The sequence below is a fragment of the Crocodylus siamensis genome, chromosome 1 (genome assembly GCF_052110815.1).
Source record: "Crocodylus siamensis isolate JL-2025a chromosome 1, ASM5211081v1, whole genome shotgun sequence".
Taxonomy (NCBI): domain Eukaryota; kingdom Metazoa; phylum Chordata; order Crocodylia; family Crocodylidae; genus Crocodylus; species Crocodylus siamensis.
The window spans coordinates 136,178,374-136,194,977 of record NC_143395.1 but is presented as its reverse complement, the minus strand read 5'-3'; the positions used below and the strand labels follow the sequence as shown (position 1 = coordinate 136,194,977).

Here is a 16,604-nt window from a genome sequence, read left to right as displayed (position 1 = left end):
TGCCCCTCCAGCAGGGGAAGGGGGTGGGAAGGGCCCTTTGTGGGTAGTGAGGAGCTCTGTGGTCAAGCTGGAGGGGCAAGCACCTTGCTCACAGGGGAGGGGTGGCCAGGAGATGCTGCCCAGGGGAGGGGGAGAGCATGGCCAGGCTGCCTGGTGTGGTGCTGGAACTGCAGCCTAGGGCAGGGGGTGGGGCATGCCACAGGCCTCCCTTCCTCCTCTCTCTAGCACACACCAGGGCTGGATTTGCTCCACCACCACCCACACAAAATTGGAGTTGCTGTGCTCCAATCCAGTCGGGACAGGGGCAGTGGGTTGGGAGTGAGGGGCACCAGAAAGACTGAGGGGGCTGTGGCTTGGGAATGAGGGCATGGGGCAGTGGTCTTGTGGGTCAGGAGTGTGGGGCATTAGTAGTGCTAAGGGCTGCGGATCCAGAGTGAAGAGCACCAGCATGACCTGGGTGGGCGGGCTGGTGGGGTTGGGGGAAAAACTGTGGGTTGGAAGTGGGTGGCACTGGCAGGGCCAGGGGCCTGCAGGTCGGGAGTGAGGGGCAGCTGCAGGGATGGGGAACTGCAGGTCAGGAATGAGGGGCACTGGAAGGGCCAGGGGGCTGTGGGTTAGGAGTGAGGTGCCCCCCACAACAGGTGTCCTCTTTTTTGGAACTGAAAATATGGTAACCCTACTGTTAAAACCTGTAGAATGAAAAATAATCACTTTAAGTCACTTGTGTCCCTTAGCTGTCTTAATAATACCACAGCTGCTGAACTCCAGAGCAGGAATCAAACCAGGGTGCTTCTATCCCAGGCAGAAAAATGACCTTCCTGCTTAATACACAAACACCAGTTCTGCGAGGCTAGTTTTGAAGATGCATGAAAGAAAATACTGGTACCTTTAGCTACTCTCCTTCTGCCCACATTTAAAAGTGAGGATGAATAGATGCAGCCTTGCCACCCTGAAGCATTCAAAAGGCAAAGTAGCTCTCTGAAAACTCTCTCATTAAAAATAAAGACAATCCATGGGGAAGGAGAGTTATTTGCCTTCCAGGTTTTTTAAATCTTAATCTTGAAATGCTCACACTTTAACATTCAACTTGATATGCACAAGCAAATATACAGACCTTCCCACCTGCCACTCCTAGAGCTCCCCCCTTACCTTCTAGCTCACAGGGCATAGAAATTATTGTTCATTTACTTTTCATCCCCTTTCCTTTTCACCATTCCTAGGCATTCCATGGAAAAAAACTGAATAACCGGATTTTTAATGGTGGCTTCCGAGTGCTAACTAATTTTTGAAATGCATCTCAAAAGGTATCATTATTTGACATCAAAGATCCTACGAGTTTCAGAAGATGCAGCGAGACCCCTGGTATCTGTATTTCATACAGATCAGTGAATGGCATCACTGAATTAACAGCACGTAAATGTGTTTGATTTTGCTTTGCAATCCTCTAAAGATCTTTCTTGTACAAGGACATCTGTGGAAATTATTCAGTATCTGAAATAATTTTACAAAAATAGCTTTGAATAGAGGGTTTGTTCTGTATATGGATAATTTAAACAATTTTACCTTCAGAAGTCCTCGGTGAAAAAATGTTAAGCCTTTATAAAGCATAGCTATAGGCTGATTCTTGTTCAGTTCCAAGGAGTGCTGAAAGTCCTCATGGGCTGTTGCATAGTCCTGTTATACAAAACATCACTTTCAGACAATGAAGTAACTGCTGGATAAAATAGATAAATACAAATCCAAGCCCTTTTACAATTAAACATGTGCATTTTGCACCAAAGGAATGTGTTGGAGTTCTAGGCCAAGTTTATTTCATCTTTCCTTTTATCAGTACTCTAAGGAAAAGCAAGATAAGATAAATGGAAAAACGGGTTAAAAATAAACCAAATGAAATCAATGGAAAAAGCTGTTTTTTATCATCTTCTTGGGATAGCTGTTATTCATGATACGAACCATTTTTAAAGCAACAATTAAAGACACCAGCTTCACGTTACCTTAAGCATTCGAAAAGTAAAATAAATATTTTCATAGTGAGTAGATACTATTTAAGGATTTTAAAAATATTTTTATGTAGTTGATACGTAGGTCCTATCCATAAATTTAGCTCTTTTTAAGTGAGCATCCAACAATAATTTCTATATGCATTTGAAGGCTAAACTATCAAATCAAGTTCCTCTATCCACAACACCATTCCAGAGGGCAGAGACAGCACTAACAATTATAGATGGCCTAAAAAATTAGACAGTATCCATTTTGCTTTTCTGTGTTCACTAAATAATGAAAATGAAATGTCTTATGAACTTTTCTGTTTAGCATATCCTAAAAAAAGGAATTAATTTCTGGTGAACCACAACATTACAAACAATTTTTTTTATGGGGAGAGGAGAACCTTTTTTCTTGCATGAAGGTAGCATCTAACAGTAAAAAAATCTCACATAACCAAAATAAAACAAAAAACTAACCTCAGATATAAAGTAAAGGGTGCCCCTGTGCCTGTAAAGTCGCGCTGATGGCTGCAGCTGAATGGCTTTAGTAAGATCAGCCAGTGCCTCACTAATTCGGCCCAATGGGGACAGAATCTAAAAATCCAAAGCAAGCAATTAGTTCAGAAAGAGCAAGCTGAGAAGCTCCAAAATTCTTTCATTTTTTAATACCTGGCATACCTTCAAATGTGAAAATTAATTTTGTTCCCAAGTATGTTAATAGTTGAATCTGTGTGTTCCAGAAATTGAAAAAGATCTGAGAAGGAAAAGAAATCTCACCTCTGCTCGCTGTTCAAATACTTCAGGGCAATCTGGTTCTAGACTAATCACTCGACTCAGCTCAAACAGAGCAAGTTCAGTATTTTTTATGTCCTTAAAAGAGGAAGTTAAGATACATAAGCATACCAACTTAAAAGTTAAACTAATCATTTAAGACAATAACTCAAAGAAGTCTATATATTCACTAAACTAATATGAGAACAGAGTACTTGAACTGCTTCACTAACAGAGGGAAGTGATGTATGAACTTAACAAGGTATATATACGCACACACACACACTAACCATGAATACTACACTTACTCAAATCTAAGACAGCCATGAATTTAAGACAACCTCTCAATAATTAGATTCTATACAGGGAAAAATAATAAATGTTACAATTTTCCATGTATAGAATCTAATTATTGGATGGCTGTCTTTAATTTATCCCTCTCACTGCTGCATGGGGATGTCAAGTAGCTTGCCTTCTGTTATGTGCCACTCCTGCTGGGCCAGGCTAAAGCTATGCTCAATGCCCCAGGCTGCAGCATGCATGGAGCCTGCTGGCACAGGGCAAAAGTAAGGGTGGGGGAACTGAGAAAGGCAGGCAGGGGAGCAGAAGCTATGTGGGGTAGGGGGGAAAAATGGGGAAAAGCAGTTGCAAGGGAGAGGTAACTGGATGCAGAGGCAGTGGGGGGGCAGGGGAAGGCAGGAAGTAGCTGCAGCTATGGACTTAACTCTGGGTAGGTGCTGGAGCCTAAGCCACAGCATCCACTTGGCTCCTCACCCCACTCCATCCATTACCCTTATATACAATTCTAAGAAAAGGGGGTTTTCTCCCCTTGTTAAATGGGAGTGGGGGTTTGTTTTAGGATTGAGTAAATATGGTAAAAATAACTTTTTTCCAAAACAGTAGGAACAGTACTAAGAAGAACAGTAGTACCATGAGAATGTACATTTTGTCTGCATTAAATTAAGGCTTTTTAGCCAACTTATACTAAGGCTTTTAATGTAAAATAATGTAGTAGTTACTGGAATTAAGTTATCAGTATAGTTTAAGTCAAAGTCATTTGGTGTGCAACTGCTCCACAGGCTGGATAAATGGTGCAGAGCTGGTTCCACAGGCTGGATTGGGCCCACAAATTAATTCCCTCCCTCCTCCGCTACATGCTGGATCTAACATCCACTTTAGCTGGCCTGGGACTGTACCACATGCAGTGCCTATCCCAGAACTACCTGAGGAGGCACCAGATCTGGCATACAGTGGAGGGTGGGGGAAGGTACATCTCAGACTAGCATCAAGTCAGGGAAGGGAAAAAAAGACTGCACAAAATACTTCACATAGACACCAGCTTTTGTGAAGCAGGGCCATTTTAAACAGCTGCCAAAAACTCACAGAATGATACAGGGAGGCAGAAATGCAAGTGCAGGTCACAGGAGTTTCTGTCAACATTCCCTAGCAGTTAGAGCTCCTGCACAATGGCATTCCCATGGAGTCACCCAGTTCATCTCATGATAGTCAGAACACTTGCAGGCAATCTTACCTTCTGGACAAGGTCTGGATATCTAGCCATACTTCAAAAACAAAGTGCTAACCTTGAAAACGTATTCTTGCTTATAAGTTTTTATCATTGATAGACAACCCTTCAAACTCTGGACTGCTGTGTTAATCTATTGATCTCTGTGTTATTACCCACTTTGGAAATGCAGGTTAAACTTCATTAAACTTTGGAAACCAAGTTAAATGGTTGATTCAAACTAAAGTTCTACCTAGTGCAAACATGTACATCTAGTAGGAAAAAACCCAACATAGCCAAACTGTTCATGTTAGTAATTATGAGGACTGCTACTCAAGCAAAGTAAATTCAGAATATTTTTGTATGAACCCAAGAAGTAATCATGTATTTACGGAGGACCTCAGGGAAGTAGTAGTGCATACAATATAAAAAAATTTAAGAAGTGACAGAATATAAAATAGAAGCTGCTTGACATAGCAAAAACTGTAATGCCATTATTAATCTCTCTGATTTTTTTCTAAACACATAAGCTATCTTTCCTTCACTATCACATCCTGTCTTTATAAAAGACATTCCTACACACAACTAGTTCTTCTCAGGTCTGAAGAAGGACCTGCTACCCCCAGTAACAAAGCATCTTTTGATGAAAGAAAAAGGTATTTCAACACAAAAATTAACAACATTACCACCATGTACTGACAGACTCTGGGGCGGCATGAATATAATCAATTTCAATTGATCTAATTCCTGTTGCAATTTTTTTTTCTTACAGTTTACATTCGAATGTTTCTGATAAACATTTAAGTTATTAAATACTCACATGTAGTCCTTTTTTCCCATATGCTATCCCTCGTCCATAAATTGCACTAACCAGCTCTGGCTCCTCCTATTCAAAGCAAAATACAAATACAATTATATTTCACATAAACATCAGATTAAGTGAATCTAAGGTCTCTTTTCTCCAGCATGCTGTACTTTATTTGCTGCTTATTTAACACTTGGGAATTAGTCATAGCCCCCAAATAAAGATACAAAATAAAATTTATCATAACCATTATTTTCACAGCTTTTAAATTGTTGCTATAATTGTCCAGGCTTAAGCACTCCATTGGGTATTTGGAAAATGAGTGAAATCTCTTCACCAAACTTGTGTTAAGTAAGTGAGGAAAAAAACCACAGCTAGAACAATTTTATCTACAGTTTTTAAATTATGGAAAAAACAGCCATAGTAAAGTTAACAAGTTATTTGTAAGGACTGCTAGGGAACAGTGTACTTTACTACTAAATAGTGGGTTAATGGCACACCCAAGGCTGTTAGCTTGACAGATATCAACTATTTACTAGCACAGATTTCCCCATAGAAAGCTTTTTATTTAACTTTGGGTTGTTTCCCTGCTTTAGTGTGGCTGCTAAAACACACCTCTCCCTGTGTTCTGCTAAATATTTTAGTATTTGGTACTATGTTCATTTAAAATGTATTTATGGAATGAACATCTGTGAAGCATGATAATTCCCAGTCAGTGTCCAGTAAGTGTGACAATTGCTAAGTGGTATTCATTTTCACTAAAATATGCACAATAAAAGTCTTCTGCCGTATACAGACTTCACACACATGTTCACACACTCCCTCTTTACCCTTCCTAATTCTGCTGATGCAACACCTGTTCCTAACTTACTTTTTTATTAGGTTTCCTTCTGAATTCAGCAGCAGAAGGCAGGAAGTAGTCTGTGGTACACACAAAACAGGGTTTCCTACATTAAAACCCTTGTTAGAAACTTAAAAAATGACTAATTCAAGATAGAAGTCTACATATACCTGCAAGTTTTTAGGTCATACCTTTCTGCTTTCCTGCTGAATTTGCCAGTAACCTCATTAGATTACTTAAGTTTAGTTAAATGGCACATGGGTTTCTGCTTTATATTTGAGTAAAAAAAAAAGTCACACAGTTGAATGCTATTACATCAAGATAAAGGATCATTAAAGCGTTTCATGGTGTGCACTGATTACTGGCGACCAGATCGTCTTAAAAACAGACCTGGGCTTCAGTTAATTAAAGCAACTTATCCATAATAATCCATATTTATAAATCAAATTTGCCTAGGTGTGGTTATGTGTCAGCCTGTGATTTACAGAGTTTCATAGAGAAGTGGTATGAATTGCGTGGGAAGGGGGCTGCAGAAGGGGAAGGGAAGGGGCATGGGGGGCAAATCAACAGCCCCCACAGTGAGAGGGGCAGGCGCTGCTCAGCTGGGGCAGGGCGGGGCAGGGAATGGGACAGCTGTGGCTCATCCGGAGTGTTTGTGTGGGGGTTGGGCACCACACGATGGTGGTGGTGGGTCTCCCACCCCTGCGCACATGCCAGGAGGGCATGGGGTAGGGGCATGTGCCCCTGGATCTGCATGGGGTGGGGGCTGCAGTGTGGGCTGGGGCCTGGGCAGGGCTGGACTTGGGGGGGGGGGGGGGGGGGGGGGGGGGGGGGGGGGGGGGGGGGCAGTGATGGCTATTGGGAGACTACGACAAAATTTGGGGTTGCTGCAGCCCCAACCCATAGCCACCTTTGCCAGCCCACAGCTGCAGTCCCCTCCGCCCTCTCCCCATGCGCAGATCCAGGGGCACATGTCCCCGTGCCCTCCCGGGGTGCACACAGCAGCAAGACCCGTCCCTGTGTTCCCTGAATGAGTCGCGGCCCCGTCCTGCGGCTCCATCCTGTGCGGGATACCCAGGCAGCACCTGCTCTACTCCTTCCCTCACTGCGGGGGGGGGTGGGGGGGTGTTGTTTATCTGCCCCTCACATCTTTTCCACCACAACAGACTTACCAGCTGCACACAGCTGTATCAAAAATTGTATCGTTTTCGGCCAATATGCCTCTTTAAAAATCAGGTATCAGTATCGGGCGCTTAAATTTCTATCAGTGTACTCCTACCAATAATATACTGAAAGACAACTCAATCTACATGTTAGTGCAACTGAAAGGGACTACTCTTCTAAGAAACTGAAACAGCCCAAGTAAAGTGATTTTTGTTTGTTTGTCTCCTGATAGTAAATAAATCCCCCTTCAGCAGGCTAGCTGATTATAAACTGATTTACCTGGATACTTGTGTAATCAGGTATGTGGATTTTTTATTTTTTTAAACCAGGTTTATCTGTTGCATTCACTGTCACATCTGGTACCAGAGTCTCCTTTTAATTTCACAAAAAAATCCAGCGATTTAATAGCAGTGAATCGGTCCAAAATGTTTGTCCTAAATGCTAGAGTGATTTTAGGTTAGAATTTTACAATAATTTTTATTTTACAAACCAGAACAGCAATAACTAAAGTTAAAGTTTAAAATTTTCAAACAAAAACAAGTGAACATTTACCTGTAGCATTGATGAAAAATGTCGTACTGCTTCATCATATAGGCCATTACCAATCAATACATAGGCAATTGCTGAGAAAATAAAATTACAAATCTTAAAGTTAAAACAGCACAAGCAAGAAATAGCTGGTCCTCAAATATTCTAAAGTTTAACCAAATGTAGCTTCCATTTGCAACCCTTTACCCTGCATAATTACTTATTTAATCTCCACTGTACCGATAAGGCTGAGTTTTTAATCCATACATTTTTCACAGAAGATACTATCATCTACTAAGTAGAGCAGGTTCTGCTGTGGACTGGGCCTCTGTTTGTGCATAGGATGGACATTACACAATGAAGAACTCTCTGTAGAAACTTTGTTTCCTGGCTACAGAAGTTGGGATACACCTAAGTGTTTTTGTAGGTTTGGGCCCTAGGGACTTTTTTATGGCATGCTTTAATTAGAGCAACTCCCGGGAGCCGCCATCCTGCATTTCAAAATGGTAGCAGAGGCGCTTTAGCTAAAGCTCATTGAACAAGCTTTAGTTCAAGTGCCCCTGCCACCATTTTGAAGCATGGGGATGCTGAATACACGCAACACTTAGGCTGCTGGAGCAGACTAATCAGCATGCTCCAGCAAACTCGATTAATCAAGTCTGCTCCAACTTGTACTAATTAGAACAAGTTCGAGCAAGTGTCAGTCACATTTATAGGTGCCCCAAATGCCTAAAGCAAGATTTAGCAGTCCAAGAACACAATCTACAACCCCTCTGCCCAACCCTTTTGACACCTGAAAGGTTATATACATCTAAGCTTTTGCCAGTAATCTTGGCACCTACACTTCTACTACTGCACATGACCAGACTGCCACTACCGTGGCAAAAATATGCTGAGCTCCTCAAGGGTCATTTGAGAGCCACAAATTAGGTATCTGTGTTCCTTCTAAGTCCCCTGAGCTGCCTGATTTGGTAGATTGCTGGTTGCTGTGAACACAATTCCTAAGCCCCTAACTCTCTCCCTGGATAGGGCAGGGATCCACAACCTATGACCCAAAAGCCAGATCCAACCAGCAACAGGATGGGTGTTGGGGGGAAAGGTGTAGAGAACCAGTGGCTTGCAACAGCAGGGCCACCTTCTCTGCCCTGCTCCATGTATTCCTCTACTGCATGCAATCAATGCCCTCCACAGTGCCCCAGCTGCCTCTGCCCTGCAAAAAGGAATGCCCTTTCAGTGACCTATACTTAAACTGACTGCCATATTTACTGCTCCCCATCAGTGTTAGCCACAGGAAACAGCAGCACTCAGTGGCAAGGGTAAGCAAAGCCTGCAGGAGGGAAGTGCAAAACCATTCCTTGGCACAGAACAGGGAGGGTTGGAGCACTGAGAAGCGGATCAACATCCAGCAGCGGTAGCAAAGTTGCAAGTTGTGTCTTTCTGTTTTTAAAGGGTTACTGACACCTGGAATAGGCAACTTAGTGGCTTCCCCTCAGCATTCTCCGTTCCACCCCATAAGCCAGCACCTAACAATTTGGTACAGTGATGCCGAGTATTGCACATCTATATCTAGGGTGGCCACTGGTCCTGTTTTATAGCAGACTGTCTTGTTTTTAAACCCTTTGACCCCGTTCATTTCTGAATGAGGAACAGACTGCAAAAAGTCCTGTTTTTCGGTTCATTGGTGGAAATACATGTCAATCACTTGTCCTCATGAGTCTATCGGCTATGCCTAGAGGTAAGGTAATGCACACAGCCAGGAGAAGAGGGGATGAGCCAGCCAAGAAGGGAGAGAGGGAAGGAGGTAGTGCCCCCCTCACTTTGCTGCTGAGTGGCCAAGATGCCCAGTGTCCCCACCCCTTGTTGCTGACTGGCTGAGGCAGTGACCCCACCCCTCAAAGCTGATTGGCCAAGGAAGCCTACCTTTCACCAAGGGGCTGTCCTGTATTCTGGGGATGCATTAGTGGTCACCCTATCTATATCCCATAATGAATATGGCCCAGTATTAACAAGGCATACAACTAACTGCAGAAAGAGATAATCTCAGTTTTCACATGGTTGAATTCTACCCTGAAAGTCTCAAATCTCCCCCTACATCAGTGGTACATCAGAGTATGGGACCATGAAATTTGGGGCTGTATCAAAATTCTTTTGTTCAAGGGAGCAAATTAAGTTTGCACAAGCAACCAGATTTCTTTACCTACAAGACTTTGTCTTTATAGCCTCAATGTCATTGTTTCAATAATTTTGAAGAGTTTGTGTGTGCATACACCATAAAGAGGATCATGTTGCATTTAAAAAAAAAAAGGTAGGAAGCTGGAAGAGGTGTTCCATTCTCTCTTCCATATCCAACACGTTTAATCCCCAACAGCATACAGCAATTAAAAAAAAAAAAGCATCTATGTATGTCATTGATATCATCTTTAATTATGGGTGTAATTCAACTCAGATCAACAAAAGCATTTAGGCACCTAATTTCACTGAAGTAACTGAACCTAAATGTGCTTGGGGATTGAGGTCTCAGTCGATCTCTCAGTCTACTCACCTATACTACGGACCAGAAAATCTTTTTTGTCGTTGTTTTTTATTTTGAGATACCATATTTTAGAGGTTGTCAACCGGGGGTATGTGTACAACGATACAAAAAGGTTGAAAACTCCTGACATATTTAGTCAAATACAAGACAAGGTGCCCCCTGATACCATGAGGGAAAAAATCCTCCTCTTACATTTGTATACAGTAAAAGCTCTGTTATCCGGCATCCATGGGGAATGGGAGTGCCGGTTAATCAAATGTGCCAGTTGTCTGAGAGTTATACCTATCTGCAGCCCAGGGGGTTAGAGGTGTCTTTATCTGTTGGAGGGTTGGAGGCATCTTTGTCTTGCTGCCCCTCCTGCTGCATCTGGTGCGCCAGGGATTTCACTCCCTGGCATCAGTGTGCCAGGGGACAGGGAGGGGAGCCCCCATGCATGCTGCTTTGCCCTGGGCTGTGGTCCACGAGGAAGAAGTGGAACTCAGCTCGCAGCGGTGAAACTGGAAACGCCATGATGGGACAGATGCCAGTTAACAGAGTATTCTGGATGGTAAAGTGCCAGATAACACAGCTTTTACTGTACAAGGAAACCTCACAAAACACAGTGCCTATCATTAACTGCATATTCATTTTTGGAGCATCCCAGGACTCATGACAAGAACACCCAGCTCCAATCATGAGCAGGGTGTTAACTAGCCAATGGATCCTTTGTTGGGGGTGGGGGACAGGGGGTATCCAAAGTACACATATGTACTAAGCAGTGCTAAGCTGTGGGGTCACCATGGCTTGAAATGCTGTTAATTCTGGTGAAACCCAGGCCAAAGAACCATATGAACTCATGTATTTTTGGCTTTTGACTAATATCATACATAGTTTGTAATATTATATATATATATAAAATAACATATAAACACACATACACACACACACACATAAGAAGGAGGTGCAAAATTGCTGCTTAAAAGTGTGTTTATGGAGTTCCTCAACTAAAACTTGCAGTAGTTTCCAAAAAAGGTAAAATCCATCAATTCTGGGTGAACCAAGTCTATAGGTACCCATAGTAAATTTGCCTATATGTTTAAACCAAGTGTTTTCAAATTTGCTCCTCACTTCCATGTGCTCAGTGATATCAGGGTCTGACAGGAAAGGGGTGGGGGAGCAGGAAAGGGATTGTGGGGGGGAAGAAGTTGGGGGGGGGGTGGGCAGAGGGCAAGGGGGCCACCTGTCTCCCCCAGATTTAATGTTTCCTGCTGTAGGAGTGTAGAGAGGGACACACTCAAGGCAAACCTGCAATAATTAGATTTGATACCTGAAAAATTATAACAAATTTATAAATTTGTTACAAGTGCAAAGTTCTGCATCTAGGAAGAAAGAATCACCAACATACCTATGGATTGGGAGAGGACTTTCTAAGCAGTATAGCAGCAGAAAGAGATCTCTGAGTCATGTTCATTTTGGAGTTGACTGAGTCATCAGTGTGACAAACTGATAAGTAAAGCCAACCACACTCCTTCATGCATTAGTAGGTGCATCACGAGCAGGTCTAAGGAAGCTATACTTCCCCTTTATGCGGCACTAGTAAGATGGCAGCTGGAGTACTGCATCCAGTTTTGGGCACCACACTTTAAGAGGGATGTGGATAACCTTGAGGGGGTCCACAGGAGAGCTACTTGCATGGTTAAGGGCCTGTAGGCAAGATCCTATGAGGAGAGATTAAGGGACCTCAATCTCTTCAGCCTCCGCAAAAGAAGGCCGAGAGGGGATCTATGAAAATACATTTAAAAAAAAAAAATCACTATGTGTACGCTACATGGAAACCAAGCAATGAATCTGGTTTTAAACAACATTGCTGCAATCCAATGAAGTGTGAAAGGGAGTCAATGACAGCTAGAAGATCTGTGATTTCCTGGCTTTTTCCTCATTTGCCTTTCCTCTGCTCAATTCCTAAATCCACATTACACCCACCACTCATCATGATATCACAATCACACCCATGATAATGAACAGCTGTGTCACATAAGAGCAGACTGATTAATGCAATACACCAATTTTGTGGAAGGGTGGGGATAAGCGAGTGCAAAAATACTGGTGGTAAACCCTCCCTTGGAAACCCTAATCAACAGGCCACACCCTGGGCAATCTCCATACAGCTCGCATGTCTCCGGAGAAGCACAAGATCAAGACCAACAAAAACTTCAGAGGGCTAGGAAACTCCCTAACTAAATGCATCTAAAAAGAGAAGTGGGATAGATAGGATGCCAATTCCCTTGGCTACACATGGGGTTTGTTGTTGCCAACCAAGCCCAAGGACTGAAGGGGCCAACAATCTGCTCAGAAGAGGCAAAGTCTGCCCTACCAATCTCTCTCAGCATAGCTGTGTCAGCTAGGAAAATGACAAACATCGCACACCCACAACCCACACAGCTAATTACCTCTCTCCACCAACATACCGATGTCGGCAAAATCCACAGCTGTGCTGACAAAAGAACTGTGGTCAAAATAAAATAAGCCACCTGGGGAGATGGTGTAGCTCTGCCACCATAAAGAACTCCTTTTGCCAGCATAAACTGCAACTCTGCTGGGAGACTTTGTTGGCCTACCCATACCAGTTCTGTTCTAGAGACAAGTCCCAAGGTAGACTCCAGCTTTTTTTCAAAATACTCCTGCCTATCCTCCTGACTTACGAAGATGGAGGGAGGGAGGGAAAATGGTCAGTACCTCTTGGAGATGGAGAGGAAAGAAAAGGGCCCCTTCAAGAAACTCTTGACCAAACTTCTGTGTCTGTGCTTGGAGGTAGAACACTGAGGCCATGTCTATTCCACTGTGGCACTGAGAAAGCAGGGATCTCTCATATGGATATAACTTTGCCAAAGGAGGTTCTCAGCTGCCAGGGCTACATCAGCTAACCAAATGAAAGACCTGCTGGCATAAGCCACCTTCTGCCACCAGAGCAGCATCCATACAAAGGGTTTTGCTTACAGAGCTGCGCCAATTATAGGGTATGATCTTTTTACAGTCATAGCTAACAGTTTATACTATAACCTCCTGCCTGCATAACAACATCAGTTCACCAGGAACACTTCCATAAAGTACCAAGAAGCAGCAAGACAAGTCCACAAGATAAGCTTCCAACCAAACTTGGAAAAGGTAGAAAAAATAGTCCTAAAGTTGCTGCAAACAGAAGGTTCACAAGTATACAGAAAGTCTTTGATTACTAGCAATGGTACAAAACAGAAAACTAAGCGGGGGGGCAGTATTCCAGTGTGTTTAACAGGCTTGCAATAAGGCTTGCAATAAAATATTTTCTTCACATCCACCTACACAGACATGACAAGTATCCCACTGTGCAGGGTAGAAAGTATTGATATGGAAAAGATTTGTGAATTTCTCTCTACATCATTAAAAACAAAAGGTTGAAATTTTATTATTCAGGGAGTAATATACAACAGTAAATATGATCCAAGGGAATCACTTGAATTACCAACTATAGGCATAGTTTCAAAACATTTTGTGAAAATCAACACCTGTAAGATGTAAAACCACCCCAACAGATCTTACATAAAATGTCTTACCCAATTCTTCATTTGTGTTATCATTATCAGTGGCAAATGGAAATCGTTTGTGTTCTGCAAGTGACTTTGCTTGACTCTGTAAAACATTAAATTGTGATATTTAGCTGACAATGACAAAAAATCTTTCTTTTTCACAATCTAGTACTGATGACCTAAGGTGTAAATCTTTGAAAAGAAGCCTGACACATCTATTAAAGTAAAACGCATCTTGTAACAAAACTGAAGAGATACTAAAACTTACTCTAGACTTTTGTGGGGAGATAAAATAGTTTTCAATCAGATGCTGCTGATCTCTAAAGAGTATAAACCTTTGTAACTTCATATAACAAATGACAAGAGACACACAGAGGATGAGTGAAAAAAGGGATGTCCTTTAGCAGACATCTCTTTTTACCCTGAAATATGGATGGATACCTGAGAAGTATATACGTAGTAGCAGAAACATTTTATCCTTTATCCGTTTAGAAGAGAGAATGATGGAGTATTAAACAAACAAAAGTTTAATTAACAATGAAGTTTTTAATTTTTAAATTTCTTCACTAGTTTGAACTTTACAGTTAATACACATTATACCAGTCACAGCAAAGACAGGAAGACCAAAAAATGCATAATAATAAATTGGTTACATATAACGTGCAAAAGTCTGCCCAAAGAGATGCATCTAAAGATGCTTATAGTGTAAACATACAGTGCACATGAAGATCTTTGATTCATATAGTAAGCTGCTGCTGATTGCAGTGGGAGATCTTACAAGATTTCAAGAAGCTTATGTCCATCAAGATGCTTTCCCCAGACAGCGATACAAATATACCTGCAATGGATCAAGTTTAAATAAAGTACTATGGTGTTTGGATTGTTGATTTTTAGGCTAAGACTACTAAATTCAAACAGTTTAGTTCCTATCTGTAAAAACTATAGAAAGAAGAACTCAAAATGGTGAAACTATCTTATGCCAGTTCCTCAGATAATGTAAACTCCTATAAGTGCCATTAAATATCAGTAAAGCTATGTCAATTTTCACAACTTGAGGATCTTGTCCACTTTTTTCTACAGTATAATTTTCAGAGATTATCAAGAGAAGCTTCATTAGTGTATCATCCACCACACTGAAAGCATGGTGCATGCTATATTCCCACCCCTCCATTCAGAAAAATTTCTAGTCAAATTACCTATGGCCATGTTAAAAACAAGTAAATGATAGACTGCTGTTGACTGAACTGTTACAACACAGACAAAGAGTACAAAATCCTAGCATTGTTCCCATGATATTTTAAAATGTACTGCAGCCACTGTTATTTAGTATCAAAGTACATTGTTTATATAAAACATCAGACAACTGCTAGTAAATGAACATTACCAAATCTCCATCTGCTATCCCTAGTGTCCGTTCTATTGGTAAGTATTTGCTACTTTGCCCACAAAAAAACTATAGTTAGGGAGTCCTGGCTTGTCAGCATCAAGGAACACAAAATGTCAGATGCCAGAACCAGAAAAAAAATTACCATATTTTGCCACAATATAAAAACAATGTACCAAGAACTATGCAAAGCTAATTACCTAAATAAAGGAATTAAAGCAACCAGAAAAAAAATGTGCCCAGAATTAGCAAAAAAACCCAAAAAACTTTATATTCCAATTCTCCTTGATAAGTTGAACAGCTAAACTTTTCGTTGATAGTTAGTTAAGGCACATAAATTCTACCTGATTTACAAGAATCTGGTTTGGTTTTCCAGTACCAAAAGCAAACCCCATTGGAGAGACCAAAGGAAACAATCCATGAGTATGATCATTTTGGTCTGCCTTGTGTGCTTGTACAGACCAAGGCAACAGAGCCTTGACCCTGAATGCAGTCTTTGGACACTGCCTTAAGACAAATTACTTATTAGTAACCTGGTTTATGTTCATAAATGTTAAAATCAAGTTTAAAAATGTAGGATTTAGCCAGAGCTGGGCAGAAAGCTTTTATTTGCCAAGTCAAAAACTACCCAAATTCAGATCACTTCAAGAAGCAAGAATAAGGAAGGCCTGTTCTTCCTTTTCCCTCTCATTTCTTATTTTTATTTTTGCTTTACATGTCCCTTGTATATCCATAATTTCAATTCCATTGCTGTCACCACTTTTCAACTGAAGGATATGGCTTTGTTTTTTTCCTTTCCTATGTTTTAGAAGTGTTGCATTAAAAAGCTTCACTACTGGTGTTTGCATCTCCAGGGCATCACAGTGCTGCATAACTTAAAAAAAATATGGTCCAAGTGGCCTAATGTCTGTTAGACCCTTGGTAATGGAAAGAAAACAATTTTTATTCTACACCCTTCAGCATTATTCACCTGTTTATAAATAGGATCTCTGATGAAAATAAACCCTTAGGGGAAAAGAGATTAGTAGTTACCACCACTTAATTATTGACAGAAGTATCAATTTATCTACCCTTGGCAAATAAGTCCTAAATAAAGTCTTCCTATCTTTAGATTGGCATCTCCTACCGAAAAGGTTATAATTCCCATATAGTTCCCTTACAATGGCGTCACTTTCTAAAAGTTTCTAATTCAAATGGTGCTTCAACTGTGATTGAATGGCCATAGTTTCACTGTTATAAAAAACTGGGACTGAACAGCAGGACAGCAGGTAATGACAAGGTTTCAACAGTTTTCTAGGAAGCCAGATCTACCCTAAATACCTTACATAGTTAGAAAACCAATACTGCTGAGGACCACTTTGGGATTTTACTGACATGTTTAGAAAATACTAACAGACCATGGTGGCTCCTTAGAGCAGTGGTTTTCAAACTCAGACTGTGGTCTGCAGAACCCAAGGTCATCAGGGGTTCTACAAAGAGACCAAGCATAATAGTTTCATAGTTTCTAGGGTCGGAAGGGACCTGAGCAAATCATCTAGTCTGACCCC

The 16,604-nt window shown here is 41.4% G+C and overlaps 1 protein-coding gene across 2 annotated transcripts in view; it reads right to left on the bottom strand.

Moving 5' to 3' along the window:
• Window positions 1–16,604, bottom strand: part of TTC13 (tetratricopeptide repeat domain 13) — a 70,764-nt gene that overhangs the window by 46,760 nt on the left and 7,400 nt on the right. For both annotated transcript variants that reach the window (XM_090043710.1, XM_090043719.1), the window contains exons 3-8: window positions 13,701–13,776; window positions 7,623–7,693; window positions 5,081–5,146; window positions 2,763–2,855; window positions 2,463–2,579; window positions 1,564–1,674 (exon numbers count right to left, since the gene is read on the bottom strand). In XM_090043710.1, coding sequence (XP_089899836.1) covers window positions 1,564–1,674; window positions 2,463–2,579; window positions 2,763–2,855; window positions 5,081–5,146; window positions 7,623–7,693; window positions 13,701–13,776 — 534 coding nt within the window. The remainder of the gene's footprint in view (window positions 1–1,563; window positions 1,675–2,462; window positions 2,580–2,762; window positions 2,856–5,080; window positions 5,147–7,622; window positions 7,694–13,700; window positions 13,777–16,604) is intronic.